Source organism: Mesoplodon densirostris, chromosome 17 (genome assembly GCF_025265405.1).
Source record: "Mesoplodon densirostris isolate mMesDen1 chromosome 17, mMesDen1 primary haplotype, whole genome shotgun sequence".
NCBI lineage: Eukaryota > Metazoa > Chordata > Mammalia > Artiodactyla > Ziphiidae > Mesoplodon > Mesoplodon densirostris.
The window spans coordinates 74,297,583-74,317,735 of NC_082677.1; the positions used below are offsets into that span (position 1 = coordinate 74,297,583).

The 20,153-nt window shown below is 38.7% G+C and overlaps 1 protein-coding gene across 1 annotated transcript in view; it reads left to right on the forward strand.

Moving 5' to 3' along the window:
- The first annotated feature begins 6,375 nt into the window (after positions 1-6,375).
- The window catches only part of MYO16 (myosin XVI), a 407,151-nt gene continuing 393,373 nt past the window's right edge, over positions 6,376-20,153 (forward strand). The window contains exon 1 of the mRNA XM_060079968.1: positions 6,376-6,616. Coding sequence (XP_059935951.1) covers positions 6,391-6,616 — 226 coding nt within the window. The 5' untranslated portion in view covers positions 6,376-6,390. The remainder of the gene's footprint in view (positions 6,617-20,153) is intronic.

The following is a 20,153-nucleotide window of genomic DNA, read 5'->3' on the forward strand; positions in this document are numbered from 1 at the left end:
TGCTACCCATTCCTTAAAGGCCTGTAAATCATTTGGGCCATGGTTTTTGTTTGTTTGTTTGCTTTGTTTCATTTGTTTAGTTTTCTTTTGCTGATTAGATTGTAACAGTTTAACTAATGTAATGATTATAAATCTATTCAAATTTGTATTTCTTCTTGAGTCATTCTTGATAAGTTATATTTTTCTGGATATTGTCCATTTCTCATGTCTTTCCTTATCTTTGTTCTTTCCTTATTTCATTTTTTCATTTATATTCTCATTTAATTATTTTCTTCTTTTTTGTTGAGCTTCTTTATTGTTCTAACTACAAATTAGATAGTTTTCTCATTGATTCTAAGACTGGATTCTTTTCTAACATATACATTTAAAGCTATAGATTTATTTCTATGAGCTATTTTAGTTTCGTCCATGAATTTGATATAGACTTTCTTTCATCAGTGGTTGGTTCTAAAAATGTATTAATTCTATCATGTTTTTCTACTTAAACTATGCTTTATTTAGAATCAGCTTTTAAGTTTCTGAATATATTGGGAGGTGTGGCCTCATTTCTGTGGTTGAGATGAAGTTCTCAACTGGGTTAAGAAAATGCCTGTCTAACTTCACTTCTTCACTATTTGTTGAAATTTGCTTTGCTTTGCTGCCTAAGACATAGTCAATTCTGTAAATCATCCATGAATTCTTGGAAAAAAAAATGTTTCCCTGAAAATTGGATGCATGTTTCTACTGATGTCCTTTAGATCAAATTATCTATGCCTTTACTAATTTTTTTCTGCCTGTTTAATCTAGCAGTCATGGAGAGAGATGCACAAAATTCTCCCACATTGAGTGTGCCATGGCCACATGAAGATTTTGATTCTAATTGAGATGAAAGCATTTCTGGTAGTTGTACAGTAGAATAATTTCAGGAGTTCATTTCCTAGTTCCCTTAACTTATTTTTTATATTTTTGGTTTGCTACAATATAAAGTCCTTAAGTCAACACATTATGTGGGGCCCTCCAAAGCCAAAGCACAGGGCTACTAAAGATTTTAATAGATATTGCACATTTATTTCTGAATATAGATCTTGGCTTTTTCCTTTATGTATTTTGTCTGCTGGCTCTCACTTTTTGTCATATGGAGATGCACATTTGCTGAGCGGTGACTTCTGGCTGTGATACATGTCTGTACATTTTTATCTAGAATTGCAGGGCAGTCATATGTATAGGCATCTCCTTCCCCACCCTCACCCCCCAAAAAGTCACATTGTAGAGCAGGAAATCCAACACATGGTAAACTTGGCTACACTGTGTCCGGCCAGATAATTTTGTGAGGAAAAACAATTAGATGAGAAGCATGGTGTCAGTGTGCCCTTCTGTAAGAATAGAAGTGATAAGCATTTATCTACTACACCTTGAATTCTGGATCTGGTCCTAGTAATATACATGATATCCCTGCCAACTCTCTAATGGCCCATTAAATGGTTTCATTTAACAACAGCAAAAATATTGAACATCTGCTACTCCAGAGACTTAAGAATAAGCAGTGGATAAAACACCCCAAGTTTCTGACTTTGTGGTGCTTATAGATAAACGAGAAAATATGTACGTCTTTTAGTAGACAGCGTTAGTATTGGTATGAGTATAATATGTATTCTAAGTATAATCATTGCTATTGTAGAAGTGTAACTCAAACTGAGAAGTACTAAAGGGGAAAACAAAGCAGCGATTAGGAATTGGAAGTTTTATCAGGGGCCATTTGTAAATAGAGGTAAAGTGGGAGCCTGTGGGAGCCTCATGAAGAAGGGGGTTTTGAGTGCAGACCTGGGGGACAGAGGGTGATAACTACACAGTCTTCAGCTGTCAGAGTGAGAACATTCCAGGCAGAGGGAACAGAAATGCAAAGACCTTGTGTCTGGAGAATTCCAGAAAATAAAAAGGAGAGGTATCACTGAAGCACTTTGTGGGAAGTGCCTTTACCTCTCTCTGATTCTCTTTACACATCCCATGTATGCAATAATTGGGATACATAGATCCTCATAATATATTCCTAACAAGAATAATTACCATTCATTTAGTACTTTGTGCCAGACATTTCTTTTTTGCAAACTTTCTCCTATTTTTAAAATATCCCAGAAAGCCCAACATATTAATTCCTTTTTATATACTAAAAGAAAAATCTTAGAAGTCTTGAGTACTTTGCTCCAGGACATAGATAGAAAATGCTGTATCTAAGATTGGAATCCAGTTTGAATTTCACTAGTTTTTGTACTATTTAACATTGCCATCTATGAGCAGCTGATTTTGATGATTAAGCCATTTAAAGTATATGGGTATTTATCTACTTCCTATGGAAACTCAAACTACAAGTTGGTTAAATCAGTCAAACATCCCGAGCAAAGGTTATTACATATATGTAGTTATTTTCTCTTGAGAAGTGGGTAATTCTTGATGCTGTTTGCTTCAATCACGCCTTGTAAATCATACTGGAATATCTTTTTCCAAGTATTTGTTTTATCTCATGCACATAAAACCCTTGATTCTCCCATGCGGGGAAAGTGCAGTGGTGTTCTGAAGCCGGCCTGCACTGATTCTGGAGGGTCCCATCTCTGAGTTTAGTGATGTCACGTGGTCAGTTTTAATTGGCCATACCCAGAGTATTTGTACCATGATGATAGGCAAATGCAGGATAATTCAAAGATTCTATTCCCACCCCACCAGAGCTGATTGTTAAAAATTCACCAGCTCTCCACTCAGTAAATAGTAATGGAGTAGTCCTATCATTCAAAATTCTAGAAAATTTTAATGTTTTCTTCATCACCATTTAGCACTGTGAAGAAAATAATTCCTCAACAACAGCATCCTCTAGGTAGGGTGCTGTGGTTGTCGTAGAGTTAAAACCCAAAATGTCAGTGGTTACACACAATAGAAGTTAGTTTCTTGCTCATAAGAAGTTAAGATAAGGGCTGATGGGTGGAAGGAGCTTGGAGGAACCAAGGCTCCATCACTGTCACCATCTTGGTAGGTGGCTCCCTCAGTCACCAAGCTCCTGGGCATCAAGCTGGCAGAAGTGACAGAACATGGTAAAAGGCATGTGGGCATTTTTCATGAGCCTGGTCTGGGAAGCTCAAAAATGAAGTCCACTCACATCTAAGGAGAAGAGAAAACTCGTTTCAGCTAGTCAGTCTGCATGACAATGAAAATATGCCCTATCTTAATACATGTGTCTTCGTCCTACTAATGAACTCATATTACTGTGAGGTCTGTATAATGTTGAAGTTGTATTAGTTCATGTGTGTTTTTTCCTAGGCATAGAGAGTCAAAATAGTGGGAAAAGAAGTAGGATCATCAGCAGAAGAGTCCCCGGTCAGTAACTGGGCAGGCAGAACCCCATCAACCCATCACACAGTTGGAAACCAGTGCCTGCCCAGAGCTCCTGTCCCAGGAGCAGACTAGCCTGGCCCAGTTCAGACTCCTGTCCTCCGCCTGGGCCGTCCAGACTATCACCTGAGGAACTAGTTATTGTTTTTCTTAGTGCCCTGGTGATGAAATTCTGTAGACTTTGAGTAGACTGCCTCAAAGCTATATTTCTCATAACTCTGTTATTTTTAGTGTGCTATCTTAGAGATCCATATAGCACATATACACGACATAGCTGATCCACCCATAATTAGCCAAAAGAAAGTCACAGTGCCCAGTATATTTTCAGAATATAAAATACATCACAGTTTAGACCATTTAAAATCAAAGCATGTGGAATTATTTAACAAAAAATGTGTTAAAAATCAATATTTTATATATGTATGGATTTGAAATTAGACAGCCCTGGCTTTTGATTTTCTAGATCATAAGGGAATTCATTTAGGAACAACCCTCGGTGCTTCTTTTTGATGGAGGAGAGGGATTGCTCAATGAATCATCAGCTGTATCCACAGACTCCTCAAAAGTTAATTGAAAATTTCACCATGAGACCTTTCTTTAAGAGTGAAAAATGAGAGGACTGTTGGCTTTATTAGATTAACCTCCCTCTTGGCTGCATGCTGATAAGCACAGGATGCTCTGTGATGTCATTTGTTTTACTTCTTTAGGCTTTTCAGTGGCTCCAATGAGTCCCTGGACACCCACTGACAAACCTGGAAAGTCACAGGAAGTCACAGTTTTCTGAGCATCCAAGTTAATAAATCAAACCCAATGATGTTTTCTAAACAGGTTTGAAAGTGGAGGATATCTCCTTTCCATTATTAATGAGCCCTCACAGACAGTCATACTCCAGAGCAATTTGTCATAATTTTAGAACCCCTGGTGTCCCTTTTTGTTCGGGTCACTGGGAAGGGAACGTTTTGTGAGTAGCTATCTGATGCTTCTAACACCACTCTTGCAAAGATTGCTGAAGAGTTTTATGAAAACATATGATTCTAAAACATTGAGCTTTTGTCAAATGCTAATGAACAATGAAAACAAAGTTCCCCAAGTCTGCTGCTCTCCCCTCTCCATATGTATACACATATATATGTAAAATCTGGCTTTCAAGAATCACTGTCTTTTATCTTGTCTTTGTCTTGAGCATTTATGGGACATTTACAACTTTATCATGGTCTTGGACAAGTCACAGCCTCCCTCAATGTAGTTTTCTTTGCCTACACAACAGGGATGGTTATGCCTGGTGTTTGCAAGAATAAAGTTTTGCAAAGTGTCAAGCGAAATAGAAATGAAAATAGCATTGTCACAATTTGCTGTGCTGTCAAAGGAATAGAGCATCTTTCCAAAGATGAAGTAGACCCTTATGGTACTATCTTTCCAGATGTGGCTTACAATCAGCCACATTTTTGTGCATGCAGAGTTACTTTTACTTGCCTGAGACTTACATCAGATATATCTTAAGAGAAGAACATACACACGGTTATCTGAACCTGTATTTGTGAGCCACATTCTAGAGTGGTCAGTGGTTCAACATTTATTTTCTGCCAATAGTAAAATTTTAATGTAGTGGTAAATATACTGTTGTCAAGCCCAAGTTTGTGTGCCTGATGCACAGTGAGGCCAAACAAGTCAGAGTTGGAGCAGGGAAATGTTTATTGCAGGGCCAAGCAAGGAGAATGGGTGGCTCGTGCTCAAAAGACCCAAACTCTCTAGTGGGTTTCAGGGAAGAGTTTTTGTAGGCAAAACTTGCAGGGAGGACTGCTGGGTTGTATGACCTTCCTCTGATTGATTGGTGGGGAGGTAACAGGGTGGTTTCAGGAATCTCAGTCATCAGCCTTCAGGCTCCAAACAGTGTGGGTTCCACATGCCTGTGCTCAGCCTCAAGTTACCATCCTCCATCTCTGTGTGGGAGCTTAGTTCCTGTAGAAGAACTCAGAGATATGTATCATATTGTTCTGTATATCCCCTCAGGAGGAAGCAGGACCCTGCCCCATCCCTGCAATGTTGTTTCTGGACTGCCTTTCCCTTGTTTCTGCATTCCCTCACTCGTCTAGTTAGTAACTGCTTGAAACGCCCTTTGGAACTCAGGGAAGCTCTAGGAGGCTGAAACCTCTTTCCTACAAACAAGAAACAAGGGACACAGAAAGGCTTTTGTACCCAGTAGGGCCCCACAGGATTCTGTCCAGTTTCAATACGAGTTTGTACAATTCCATTACAGGCGCTTTGGGTGGTGTTTATAGGAAATAGAAAGGGATGATTTTCAGGTCCAGGACAGACAACTCACTTTGCTAATCACTATATTAATAAGACAAAGACTATGATAGCAACAATTCCATACACACAATTTTGAGTTGCCAAGAGAAAAATCTGTCTTACACTGCACAATCTTTATATTTAACCATCATCAGGTCTTTTAGGAATGAATGTCACTGATGACAAGGAAAAAGACTCAGCAATAAATTGTGGAAAATGATCACTGTGTCATATAAACAATTGATGGCATACATATGTTCTGTTACATTAGGTTAGCAGAGTCATCACAACATGGAAAACCAATTTTATTAGGCTGTTCTCCAAAACTTGGAATGGCTTTCTGCCAAAATTTAACATGTAAGGTTTAGTTGGCATTATTCAGTTAGAAGGGGATTAGTGCCATGGTAAAACATTTAAGCCTTTGGTAGAGATTTAAAGAAACAGAAAGGATGGATTGTTAGTAATTATGTTGAGCAAAATTACCCATCTATATCTGATTGTCATCTGTTTTACTACTATGCAGTCTTGAGTAAGACATCAACTCTCTTTGCTTTTCCTGCAATCCCTAAAAAGTGTTTGTATTAGTTGTCTAGCACAAAGAGGACTGAATGGGTTTCCAGCTTGAGTGATGGGTGATGCTTGCAGTGTGGCTGTCTTGGCTGTAGCAATAGGTCTAGTGACTTTTCCATTGTGTTTCTTTCAGGTTGCTTTCAGCTATGTAACATTTTTCGATCCCATGAAATGGAAATTGACCAGTGCTTGCTGGAGTCCCTCCCCCTGGGCCAAAGGCAGCGGCTGGTAAAACGCATGCGCTGTGAACAAGTCAAAGCCTACTATGAAAGAGAGAAGGCTTTTCAGAAGCAGGAGGGGCTCCTGAAAAAGCTGAAGCGTGGGAAGAATCAAAAAGTTCATTTTAACCTTGCTGACATGATACAGGATGCAATTATCCACCATGATGACAAAGAAGGTAACGACAAGAAAATCGTTTTCTGATGTAGTGCTTCATATTTTTGGTTTGTTGTTTTTTGGTGGGGAAGTGGGAGATAGAATTTCTTTTAAATATTAGAGGTTTTCTTTTAACTGTCTGAAATATTCAAGAAAAAATGACTCGTTTCAGTGAACATAGTTAAAAGTCCCAAGTCTCCTCATAAAAGTGAAAAAAAGGCAAATTTTTCATAAAATAGTTGTATATGTTTTTTAAAGAATTACCTGCCTGAAAAGCAAGTTGTTGATTCAAGTCGATAATGAAACTTTTTCCCAATGAAATTGTTTCCTTGATGATGAGATCATGTTGTGAAATTTATTATTTCATACTTGGATTTATATATAGTAGTGAAGTCACGTCCCCCTAAAACTCTTAAGAGAGAAGAATCAATCAGCTTATCCCTTAAAGTTGGCTGGCTTGTTGTATCAAATTTTATTAAGAATACTCAATCCAAATTTCAGTTGCCTTTACAAGGTTATGAAGTTTCTTGATTTTTGTGTATTCTTTTGTATGATTTTTTTTGTTTGTTTTTAGAATCTACTTTCCAAAGTTCTAATGTGAGAGAGACTTTCCAGCTGTAGGTATAAATGTAGAAAGCTTCAAAGAAGCAAATATAAGTTAATTTATCTTGATTGGCTCTAAAATTACTGGTTGAGTTAATCTAAAGCAGGTATGCAAAGAGTACAGACCCATGACCCATTAACTACATTTGAAAATCAAAATCTCTGAAAAACAAGGGATTTTTTTGTAACTCACTCAGTGGCAAAGTCATCCCAGAGCTATTTATATTTTTAACCTGTCCAGTCTGGAAAAATAATAAATTTAGTAACATTGGTCTCAAAGCTTTCAACAAGAATTGTGGATCTAAGAAAACTGACAGCCCATCCTATACAATAATAGCAATAATAAGAAGATGAAAGTAGTTATTTTTATGGTTTTGTGTGGGCATGCTAGTCAAACTAGAAGACTCTGAGGAGCTCTGAGATTTTTTTTTCTTAAAATGGAATGGGTGGCAGAGAATCTCCTGGCTAGGAAGGACCTAAGAGATCATGTCGTACAACCTCTCCTTTTACATGTGAAGGAACTGAGATGCAGCCAAGGCACCACATCCTCTAGAAAGCTGTCCCAGAGCACTTTTACCTCCTATTTTATTATTCTCTTCTCACTTATAGCTCTTCGTTGAATGACCATCTGCTCTGTGAAGCTATAAGCCCTCGAGGGGCAAGGGACTGTCTTTCAGGTTCACCACACCCTTTGCCCCTTCCAGGACCTTCCAGTAGTGTGGAGGGAAAGAGTGAGCAAGTTTACCCAGAGGTAAACTAATTGTTGTCTCTAATTGTTGGAGAAATCCTAAATTAGGACCCAGGTGGATTTAAGCCCTGTATTGATTTAACAGTAAAGAAACAACAAGAAAATATTTACAAAGTTATAAAAACTTCTGTGTAAAATAACTACAGGAAAAGAATAACACCTAAGATAGTGTTAAAAAGAAATTAAGCATAGTAAAATAGTAAGCCCAGAGAACAAGAGGAATCTATTATATATTATATTGTGTTATGTATTATAATATTTTGCAAAGACACTGAAGTCATAAAATCTGAGTTAATACTTTTTAAGGAGTTGCTATAGGCTTGGAACTGTGCTGTCACTTGAGTGACCAAAGAGCAGGAAGAGAGATGAATCCTATCTTCAGAAAGACTCCAATCCAAGTACAAAGAGAGAAAAAAACCTCAATAAAATAGAAAACAATAAATGAGTAAAAATGAAGTCTGGTGGAAGTGGAGTAGTTAGGCAAAGTTTTTTGGTGACTGTGATTTTTGAGAAACTCTGATCTTGATAGTTGCTTAAAGCTTAAATCTTTGAAGGAAGGAAAGAAGAAAACCATTGGGCAGCAGTGCAGGTGAACACCTGCAAAGAAGTGAGAGTCCCACACAAGGTGGTCTGTCTGAAAGTAGTGGAAAGTGAAGATATTAGCTGCAAAGATGGTTTTAAGTAGGTAACTTTAGTGGGGATGCTTCAAGGTCTGGTCTTAAAGCAGAATGCAATGGGAATGATCGTATAGACCTAAGAAGAAAATTCATATGCTACAAATGGTTTTTAGCAAAGGTTAATCAGGGATAAATATCCTTAGGGATGCACTGAAGGGTGAGAATAAGAACTGGAAGCAAAGACACCAACTAAGAATCCATTGATGAAATGTTAATAGAGTGAGCTTGTTTGGGGTAGTAGCAGAGGGAATTGGGGCAAAAGAACAGACCCAACAGTCATATTCCATGGGAAAAGTACACTCATTCATCAGATAGCTACTGAGTCTTTATTATGGTCCAGACAGCTATGAATGGAATAGACAAAATCACTACCTATTCGATGATCAACTCTCTTGTGTGGGTGACCACAAATAAAAAGATAAACATGTAGTTTGGTAGATAATGATAAATGCTGAGGAGTCCACAGTTACCTCCTGAAGATATATCAGGGAAGAAGCTTTTCAGGTGAGGTCAAAGCCCCTGATGGAGAAACCAGTGTGGTAGGAGCGGATGAAAAAATGAGGAAGGCAGAAGGAGAAGAGCCAGACCACATGGAGGCTGGGAGGGTCATCAAAAGGACTCTGGCTGTTGTGCCCAGTGCCTGCTGAAGCCATTGAGAGATTTGAGCAGAAGAGAGACCTGGTGCCACTTATGAGTTAACAGAAGCAGCCTGGCTGCCACATTCTGAACTGATTGAAGCATTTTGAGGGCAAAAGCAGGGAAACTGTTCTGGAGGCCTGTTGATAAATTCAGCAAGAGATGATGGTGGCTTGGACCAAAATGGAACAAGGATGTGGTGAGAAATAGTCAATTTGGGGGTATATTTTTAGAATAGAGCTGACAGGAAATGCTAATGAACTGGTGATTGGGAGTATAATAATTTTCTATTGCTGCCATAACAAATTACTACAAATTTAGTAGCTGAAAATAACATAAATGTATTATCATATAGTTCCGTAGGGCAGAAGCCTGGTGTGGGTCCCACTGAGCTGAAATCAAGGTACCATCAGGGCTGCTCCCTGTTTGGAGTTTCTAGGGGATACTCTGTTTCCTTGACTTTTCCAGTTTCTGGAGGCCACCTGCATCCCTTAAATCTTTGCCTCCTCCTCCATCTTCAAAGTCAGCAATGGTAGATTGAGTCTGCTGCTCATGGTTCGAACTGTTATTTCTTTTCTGTCCTTGCTTGCACCTCCCTGACCAAATCTTTTGCCTTCCTCTTCCACTTCTAGGGACTCCTGTGATTGCATTGGGCTCACCTGGATAATCCAGGGTGATATCCCTATTTTAAGGTCATCTCATTAGCACTCTTAATTTCCTCTCTCCAGATAATGTAACATACTCACATGTATAACATCAGAGGGCAAAATTATGGAATCAAAATCCTACCTGCCTTTTTAAAGAACCTCCATCCTGTTCTCCATAGTGGCTCAACAATCCCACTACTGGGCATATATCCTGAGAAAACTGTAATTCAAAAAGAGACATGCACCACAATGTTCATTGCAGCACTATTTACAATAGCCAGGAAATGGAAGCAACCTAAATGTCCATCAACAGATGAATGGATAAAGAAGATGTGGCACATATATACAATGGAATATTACTCAGCCATAAAAAGAAATGAAACTGAGTTATTTGTAGTGGGGTGGATGGACCTAGAGTCTGTCATACAGAGTGAAGTAAGTCAGAAGGGGAAAAACGAATACTGTATGCTAACACATATATATGGAATCTAAAAAAAAAATGGTACTGATGAACCTAGTGTCAGGGCAGGGATAAAGACGTAGACATAGAGAATGGACTTGAGGACACGGTGGGGGAAGGATAAGCTGGGATGAAGTGAGAGAGTGGCATGGACATATATACACTACCAAATGTAAAATGGATAGCTAGTGGGAAGCAGCCACATAGCACAGGGAGATCAGCTCGGTGCTTTGTGACCACCTAGAGGGGTGAGATAGAGAGGGTGGGAGGGAGGCTCAAGAGGGAAGGGATATGGGGATATATGTATACATATAGCTGATTCACTTTGTTGTACCACAGAAGCTAACACAGGATTGTGAAGCAATTATACTCCAATAAAGATGTATTAAAAAATAAAATCCTACCTGCCACGGGGAGTGAGAGGTTCATGGGTAATATCAAGTTTGTTATGCCCTGAACAATCAGAAAAGCTAAATGCTCTTAACTGTGTTAGGGGTGGCTCTAGGAAGTGAGAATAAGAAAGGGGGTGTCATGTTGGTTGGAGATACAAACTTGAGACACATGTACATATAGCCCAACAATTCTATAATATCACTTAGGGAATGAGTTTAGATAACATTAGAGGAAGAACAAGGACTGAGTCCCAAATAATTCCAATATTAAGAATTGAGTGAAATGAGGTAGAACCACCAGAAGAGGAAAGGAGAAAAATGAGGTGAGGGTGCTTTTCTTGGAGCTAAATGATAAGAAATTTTCAAGGAGAAAAGAGTGATCAACTATTTCCGGTGCTCCTGCTCAGTCCCACGGGAGGAAGACTAAGACTTGACCATTATGGTTAGAAATATGGAGATGATTAGTTTTGGTGAATTGTAAAAAGCAGAAATCTTAAAGGACTGAGTTCTAACAGAGGAGAAAACAGAAATGGACACGGAGAATATACAGAGCTCTTTAAAGGAGTTTTTTTTTTTTTTCAATTGAAGTATAGTTGATTTATAATGTTGTTAATTTCAGGTGTACAGCAAAGTGGTTCAGTTATACATATATATATATTTCGAATTATGTTCCCTGATAGATTATTACAAAATATTGAGCTCCCTGTGCTATGCAGTAGGTCCTTGTTGGTTATCTCTTTTTTATCTAGTAGTGTGTATATATTCGTCCTAAACTAATATATCCCCGAGGAGAGAAATGATAAGAGACCCCTACAGAAGGAAGAGAAATCAGGGGTCTTTTTAATGATGGGAGAAATAACAACCTGTGTGTATGCTGAAAAAAATAATTCATCTGAGAGGGGAGAACCGATAGCATTGGCATAGGGAAGACAATTGCTGGAGTGAGGTCTTTGAGTTCGCAGATGCTGATGAGATCTGAGACCTAGGTGGAGGGTTTGCTTTAGCTAAGACCAACGATAGCAGTAGTTCTCAGCCTTGGCTGCATGCTAGGGTCATCTGGGGAGATTATATTTTTAATTTCAACATCTAGGCCCTACCCGTAAAGATTCGGATTCAGTGTGTCTGGAGTGGGGCGAAGGCAGTTTTCAAAAATGTCTCAGGTGTTGTGGTGCCCAGAGAGGGTTGAGAAGCTCCAGTCTAGGGTCATGGGTGGGAGGATGTGGTGATGGGTGCTTATGGAGGCTCTTCCTGCATCATACATTTGCTGATGGAAGAGCTGTGGCTGTCAGCTAAGAGTGGGGCTGGGGAGGAGGAATTGCAGCTTAAGGAAAGAGGGGAACATGGAAGAGTGAGGGGAATGAATGGACCAGAGAGAGACAGTATGAAAAAAAAGGACTTATAGGTAAAATTAGATCTGAACAATAAAAAAGAAAGATCACGAGTTGTCATGGCCTCTCCATTTCTTTGTTTTTATTCTTAACTCTCTGATTTACTACCCGAAAATTTTCCTGTAGCTCCACATTTTGCTTGGCGTAGTGACCCATGTAAGGTATTCAGAGTGATGGGTACAGCAGGAAACAGAAAAAAAATCACACACACACCACAATATTCTTTGCACTCCTGCTATGCATGACGAACTGTAATAAACACTTCCTATACACTACCCTGTTTATTCTTTAGGGCAGAAAAACACAAGCATTTTCTGAAGATTCTTAGAGAAGAATGTCCTCCAATACAACTTACATAAATTTATTTCTCTCAGGAAAGACTTTCTGTTACTGATGGAAGCAAAGATGATGTTCAGTAACTGAGGTCAGCATTAACATCAAATGATGAAGAAATAGTTGAATGACTTAGAATTCTGCAATAGTTTTAATTTGTAATAAATGATTAACATTTTAAGTATATACATTATTGCAATATAAAATAAAAATTTCTTTCCACAGAGGATGTCTTAGCTCAGGGTGCCATAACAAGATACTCTAAACCTGGTGGCTTCAACAATGGACATTTCTTTCTCACAGTTCTGGAGGCTGGAAAGTCTAAGAGTAGGATGCTGGCCAGTTCAGTTCCTGGTGAGGGCTCTCTTCCTGGCTTGTAGGTGTCTACCTTCTTCTGTCCTCACATGGTAGAGAGAGAGAGTACTCCTGTCTCTTTTCTTTTCTTATAAGGGTACTAATCCCATCATGGCAACCCTATCCTCATGGCCTTAGCCAAACCTCCCAAAGGCCCCCCAAACCTAATGTCACATTGAAGGTCTTCAATATATGAATTTGGGGGGGACACAAAAATTTAGTCCATAACAGGTGGTATATTCATTTTATACTTGGAGTTGACCCAAGAATGAAATATCTATCTATATCTATCACTTCTTTTGAGTCTCTTGTCTACCTTGGAAAATTCCACCTGAGTACCAATATACCTCACTTTATCAGAGGAAAAATATTAATTCCTTGCAAATGGAAGATATTAAATTGCATTGAAGGGGTGAGTAATCTCTTCAGAGGGATTAAAGCCTCTCTAGCATGTGTTTTACTTTTTCTGGAAATGTATCCAGGACAAAGTTTTCATTTAGTCATGGTAGTCATATTTTCATTTATTCTTAAGCTACCCAAATAGTCCAATGTACACATTTATACAACTGAGAAAGTTAAAAATATTGCCATAAGAAAAACTCTTTCCATTTAAATTATTGTTAAAAACGTTGCAGAGTGTGTATTTGTGTAAATTATTTTATCTCTTATTTTCAAGTTCTTTCACTGGCTTGCTGAGTGTAAAGGATCAAATATACTTTTTCAAAGGACGACATGCTATTTGTGCTAAGGTTTATAGTATCTCATTAACAAGCAATTCACAGATTTTTGTTTAACTTTCTAAATGTTGCATTTTTGTAAGTGTAAATTTAGTATCTTCGACACTTTATTGTTCTCTTCTGAGAGCTGGTGATTTTTTAGTGTGTAATCTGTCATTTTAATGTACTCCATCAATCTAAAATGGAGTACATTTTAGATTTAATAATTCTTTTCCATCTAGAAAGGAAATTTGGTTCTAAATTGTTTTAGGGGTTTCAATTTAACTGTCTTTGAGTTATACCACATTAGAGAGAGAGAGAGAGAAATTTGCAGAGAATATTTAAATGAGAATGCAATTCCTCTGTTAGAATTGCTACTCCCAAATATCAGGTTTTACTAATTAGTCCACAATATGTTTTTACTAAAAGTAATATAAATGGCAATGGAGTGACTTCATTATGCTTTTACTATTTAGTATTCTACAGATGTTTTCAACACTGTCTGTGCTTTATATGATTTTAGTCACTTAATTCTTCCAGCAGCCATATTCAGTAAGTAGGATATTCTCCCCGCTATATGGGTGAGGATAATTAGCCTTAGAAGAACTAATTACCATCTCAGGTCTACATGAGTTGAGAAGCCATGTTTTTGTTCATAACACTACACTGTCACTCACATTGATTTCTTTTTTTTTAAATCACTTTATTGAGGTATGCTTGACAGACAAAAATTTGTACACATTTAATATATACAACTTGATGAGTCTAGAGATAAGTCTACCTCTGAGAAACCATCACCAGAATCAAGGCCATAAACATCTACCACCTCCAAAAGTTTCCTCCCACCCCCTTCATTTTTTTTAATTAGATTTTTTTTCTTTTGTGATAAGAGCACTTAATATATCACCCCTCAAACTTATTTCTGATGCCAAAATGAGCTAAATCATCCACTCCACAAGTTGATTTCCTTCCGTTTGCCATTTGGAATTCTTGCTTTCTCTTGTCTAGTGAGATTTCCGTCCACTGTTAAGGGAACGGCCAAAGGCATGGACAGATATTCTTTATGCTCTGGCTTTTTCCTTCCTCTTTCCCTGATCAGCTCCCCTCTCTTTTTTTCTTTTTACAATTTAAGATAATTTATTAATGTAGATATCAAATATTTACTGAGGGCCTGTTTTATTCCAGATACACAAAGCACTTGCAAGCACAGTTATAGACCTGTAATGTCAAACTTCATTTGTATCTCCATTTTCCTTAAAATTCTGAGTCCTCACTTAAGAAAAGAGGAAACTATCAAATTAAAGCAATGTGAGACTCTGTTTCCTTCTCCTGTCTCTCCAACACCTGGTCCTCAGTTCCTTGGAAGGCTATGGTCTAAGGTCCATGGTCAAAGCTCCGACCTTAACTCTTCTCTTCCTACCCATCCTCCTTGGAAGATCTCACATTTCACCTACTCTAATGATTCCCAAATAATATCTAGACTTTTCTCCTCAGCTCCAGATGCCACCATTCTGATGCCCTCACATTTCTAACTTATGATGTTCAAAATTGAGTATTTATCTCCATGTATTTCCCAGATCAAAACTTCCTCTTCTGTTTTCTATTTCAGTTAATGTCACCACAATTCCCTTGGTCTTATGGCCCAGAAATCTGAAGGTCACATTGATTTAGGTACACATTTGTAAAGTGCTGAAGGTTGTACCTCCCCTGAATAATTTATGAGAAGTATCAGATATCTGTACATTATCCAGAGCCTTCTAAGAATATGCTTAGACTGCAATGAATTCTTACCATATGTTGGATGATCTCCTGAGAGGCTCCACTTAGAATTTTGTAAGTAAATCATTAAGACCAAGTGTGAAGCCTTGGGTCAAAGAATAAATTTTGTATATTCCTTAAGTGTTTTATATATGAAAAATTAAATGAGACTGTGGTTAACTTAAAGCTTATGAATACTTAGCCCAGCCCTTTCCCTGCATTTACTAGATTGGCACAGAAGTTAAAATTATGAAGTAGTTGGCTACCACATAAAGTTATTTAACTTTTACATTTTTAAAATTTATATAGCATTTATATTTATTAGTATCTAGAGTATAAATGAAGAAGGAACTAATTATAATTTTTCACCACTACCATCTAATGATGCTGGCTTTATGAAGATGACCCATGTGCTCTGGCACTGTTTCCCCAGTGGAGGCTGTGGGTTTCTATCAAAAGCAGCCCCACTCTCTTTCCTAACCTCTCCATCACCAGCTGCACAAACAGACAGGTAGAAAATGAGACAGTCCCTCAGTAAACTTAAGCTGATACCTACAGAAATTGATACTGAGACTCTGCCACCTTGAGAATAGTGATCAAATCCAGTAAGTAGGTACCCAACCCTTGTTCCCTACTTGCATTCATTCTGAACATAATCAGGTGTGATGTGGTTGAGTACTCTACAAGGATAAATATGTCTAGAACTCAAAGGAGTATATACTTGACATGGAATATAGGTAGATGTTCCCCAAAAGAGTTGGATTCAACCAATAGGAATGACTTGTGTATTAGGCATTTGGGGCTGTAAAGAAAATGTAAAGCACCCTCTTGTCTTTAAGGAAGAAATAGGAAGAAAGAATATTCCCAGTGAAAAGACATAACAATGTATTGTTGTCTGCATCTTCTGTGTTCTAAAGCAGTACCAAGCTTGGGCAGAGTGAAGGAAATGTCAACTTTATCAGAACCATCCCTATCTTGTTAATTTCTCAGTGATATGGGAACAGACACCCTCTAAGCTAAGCTGAGAATGAACCTGTTCCTCTCACTTGAAGGGGAGGGGAGGTATGTGGGAAGATGTAGCTCAGATAAGATATTTTCTGGAGCAGACACAGGAACAAAAAGACCACGTCTAGATTTTACAGAAAAGGGTGAGCTTTTAAGGTCCAGGTGTATGTCTGCATCAGAGATCTGGAAGGCTAAGTGTGTATAGCTTATGTACATGCTGAATCCAGCAACCCCAGGCAGTTTTGAATTTCACAGAACTATGTTCACTGGAGTGTGATTATATCCATGAAGGTAACAGCTGCTGGGTAATTAAAGGTGCCCATTTCAAAACTGTTATAAAGTCATAAATAGCTGGAAATTAAGTGCCTTTAAATTCTGTGGGATTCTGTATGAATTTAATGAGTGGCTTAATATTTTACCAATACTGAATTCATACTCCTGAGAATTATTAATTATTTTAACTGGCTGCTATGAAGTCACAACTTTACTGGGTACTGAGAGTGATTGAAAAAATGTAGAGAAAAAATGTGCTTTGTAATCACTTATAATCTAGGTGGAAAGATGCACCATTCTTTAAAAACCAAACCAGAAGTCTATCCATTTAAAAGGAATTGCAGTGGACATTTGTTGGGGTGAGGTGAGGAATAGGTGAATCTGAAACTCTGCTCTTTGGTAAATTTTTAGAGTCTGGTAAGAGGAGAGAAAAGGACTTTTGGGCTGTGAAAAACAGCTTGAGTGCAGGAACAGAGGCAGAGAAAAGCAGATTTCTTACAGGAGAGCATCATGGTAGAAGCATTGCTGGAAGCTAGCACCAAGGGTTTTTTTAACTCTGCATTTGGAGGATGGGTTGCATCCCAACCTAAAACTTAGGAGCTGTGTGTCCCAGATCAGAGACAGGCCACTTTCCTATTCTTACCTTCCTCTTCTGCAAATAAGGTTAAGAGGCAGAGGGGAACATCTCTCATAAGTGGTTGTGAGGATTAGTTAAATATTACATGCAAAGAATTTATATCTGTCATGTACTATTACATACATAATAAATATTAGCTGCTATTATGATTGGAAAGGGGATTAATAGATGCTATTAAAATAGGTGGAACATTCTGACCTCAGGACCTTTGACATCTCAAAATCAAATAGAAAAAGGCATTTCTTTTATAGGGAGGGGTCATCAGGGCTAGCAGGAACTTTTGTCAGGGGGAGAGCTCAGAGGGGGGTGAGCAGACAGCATGATGGGTGGGTTAACAGGACATCTTTCTCTCTGGGGACCAGACTGTTTCTGGAATGAGCTATTAGCAGAAGATGTCCATAAGCTTAGTGTTGCTTAAACAGAATCAGCCAGAGTCCAGGGATGTGGGGAGAGGAGAGAAGGCTGAGCAGAGCTCCTAGATCTAGACTGCCCTGGAGGTCTGCACAAGTGTTTGGAATTAATAATTAGCTGAAGAGCAAGTTGTTTTTCCTGATGATATTGTGTGATATTATACATGAAAAATCTGGACCTTTTTCTTACTGTTGAAACCAGCCTCCTCATCTTCAGCAGATGTCACTCTACTTCTCTTAGTTTTTACAAAGAGATTTTAATATCAGTTAGTGAGTGGTAACCTAAGTATATCAGTGTTCAACGTATTTAATTAATTAATTAACTCATTCATTCAAAATTAAGGGCCTATTCTTTCAAGTGTGTCCAACAGTGGCCTAAGTATCGGGCATGCCAAGAGAAATAGAGCCTGGTCTCTGCAGCCTGGCAGAAGGAGAGACGCTGCAGCAGACAGAGGCCATCGGTGCTTAAGGTCTGTAGGGGAGGGTCATTGGGCAGTGGGACAGTGGGGTCAGGGTGGAGTAGGAGGTGCAGGGGACAAAGGGAATGGAATCTCTTGGTTCTTCTGAGGCAGAAAAATAAGCTAAAACTAAATTTTGTCCAAGACCTGAAGTCCTGGAGGAGTGTAAAATTTCAGAACTGCAGGCACTTGAGTACGATTGGGTTTGGGGAGCTTAGCATTGGTCTTCAGAGACCATGAGCACTATGCAGAGAGCTTGGGAGGTGGAAGAGAAGAGAGAGGGGATATTGGTCTGACCCAAATGTGTTTAATGGCAGATGAGTGCTTTAGACATTTATGAATCTTCACATTCCCAATGTGCACAATGCCACCACTTTCTTCCCCCTGGACAGTGACTTAAGGCTTTTGCTGGTTATCCAAAGGAATGGCAACCTAGTGGCAAGAGCATCAACATGGCAGCATGAGCTCTTTTAGGTGTCATTCCTTTTTTTTAAAAAAAAAATCATTTTCTTACATGAATATAAGATAAAGTGTAGAAGGGAAATACTGGATTTAAAAGCACATTAAAAACTTAACCCAATAGTTTTCACATTTTAGCGAAGAAGAAGGCAGTAGTGAATTCTGGTATGTGCAGTAAAATAGTGTCTTATAGTTTTACAGTCTCACTAGTCTATGTCAGTGTCTTGTTCCATATGAGGTTACTTCCTAGACCTGCTCTCTTCTGACTAAGGTGAATGTCTAATGAGAATTAATGGCAGAACCTGAAATCTGTAATTTCTCATTCTGCATACTCTCAAGTTTTAATTAAATTGAAACTGAAAAAAAAAACCGATTTTAGTTCACTGAATTAACGCTGTGGCTGTGGTCTTCAATCCATCACATTTTAGATAGTATTGCTGCTGCTGGTATAAACCAAGAGTTCTCTGAGTCATTGTGCTCAGAAAAGTCTATGAAAAAAGAAAAAAAAAATGACTGGTAATTTTCATAGGAAAAGAGCACAATCTGTCAAAGTCCCAGTCTGCTGCTGAGGGCACCAGAGCAGCAGCAAGACAATCTGTAGATCATATTTGCCTTTGACAGTATGCCTGTTGTACGCTCCAAAGTAAAATGTTTTACAGAGAAAATGTAGATTTGCCGTTTATCAGGAAAGTCATTTAGTGCATGCAGGAACGGACAGAACAGAATATATTATCAGTTTTTCTTGAGGATTTTCAATATGCAGACAATTTCTAGGAAATCAAAACTTATAAATACTGTTTTGTAAAGCAGCTCTTTGGCAACAAAGTTCAAACTCGCCCACGAGATCCACTCCCTCTGGCCTTCTCAAGGTCATCATTCTCCCAGGTCCCCCTTCATTATCCACAGCACAGGATCATTTGCATAGAAAAAAAATATGTTGTAATATTTTCCAAAGTGATAAGAAAAGAAAACTGAACTAAGCCACGTCCCCTTCATTTCACTGGTCACTTTCTGACCCAAACTCCCAGCAATCCCACCAAGCCTTCTACCTGCTCTTATCAACGGCCTCCTTGTTGCCAAGTGCATGGAATGTTCTAAGTCCCCACCAACGTCATCTAGAAGCAGCAGATGCCATCCTCCATCATCCCTCCCTTCACTGGGCCTCTAGACCTCTTCTTTCTCCTCAGTTCTCTCTCTACCTCACTGGTCCCATCTTCTCAGGCTTCTTTGCAGATGACTCTTCAGCTTTCCAAACTTTGAACTCCATAATACCCCAAGACTTTAGAGCTTTTCTCTTTCTACCCCCCATCTCTAGGAAATCACATTCCATGCCACGTGTATTCTGTGGACTTTAATTTTTATCCCCAGCCAAGATCTCTTCCATGGTTGTCAGACTTCCTACAGCATATCCTGTGGCTTCTGGTACAACCTGTCCATCCCACACTCTTGGTTTTCCCTGACAAGACAGCCTCCTCCCTGTCTTTCCAACTCAGTGAATTACTCCATTTTACCAGGTGTTCATGACCAACTTCTTGGCATCTTTCTTGATGCCTCTCTTTCTCTCCTCCTCTACCTCTGAACGGCTTTCATAATTGGACCATCTCT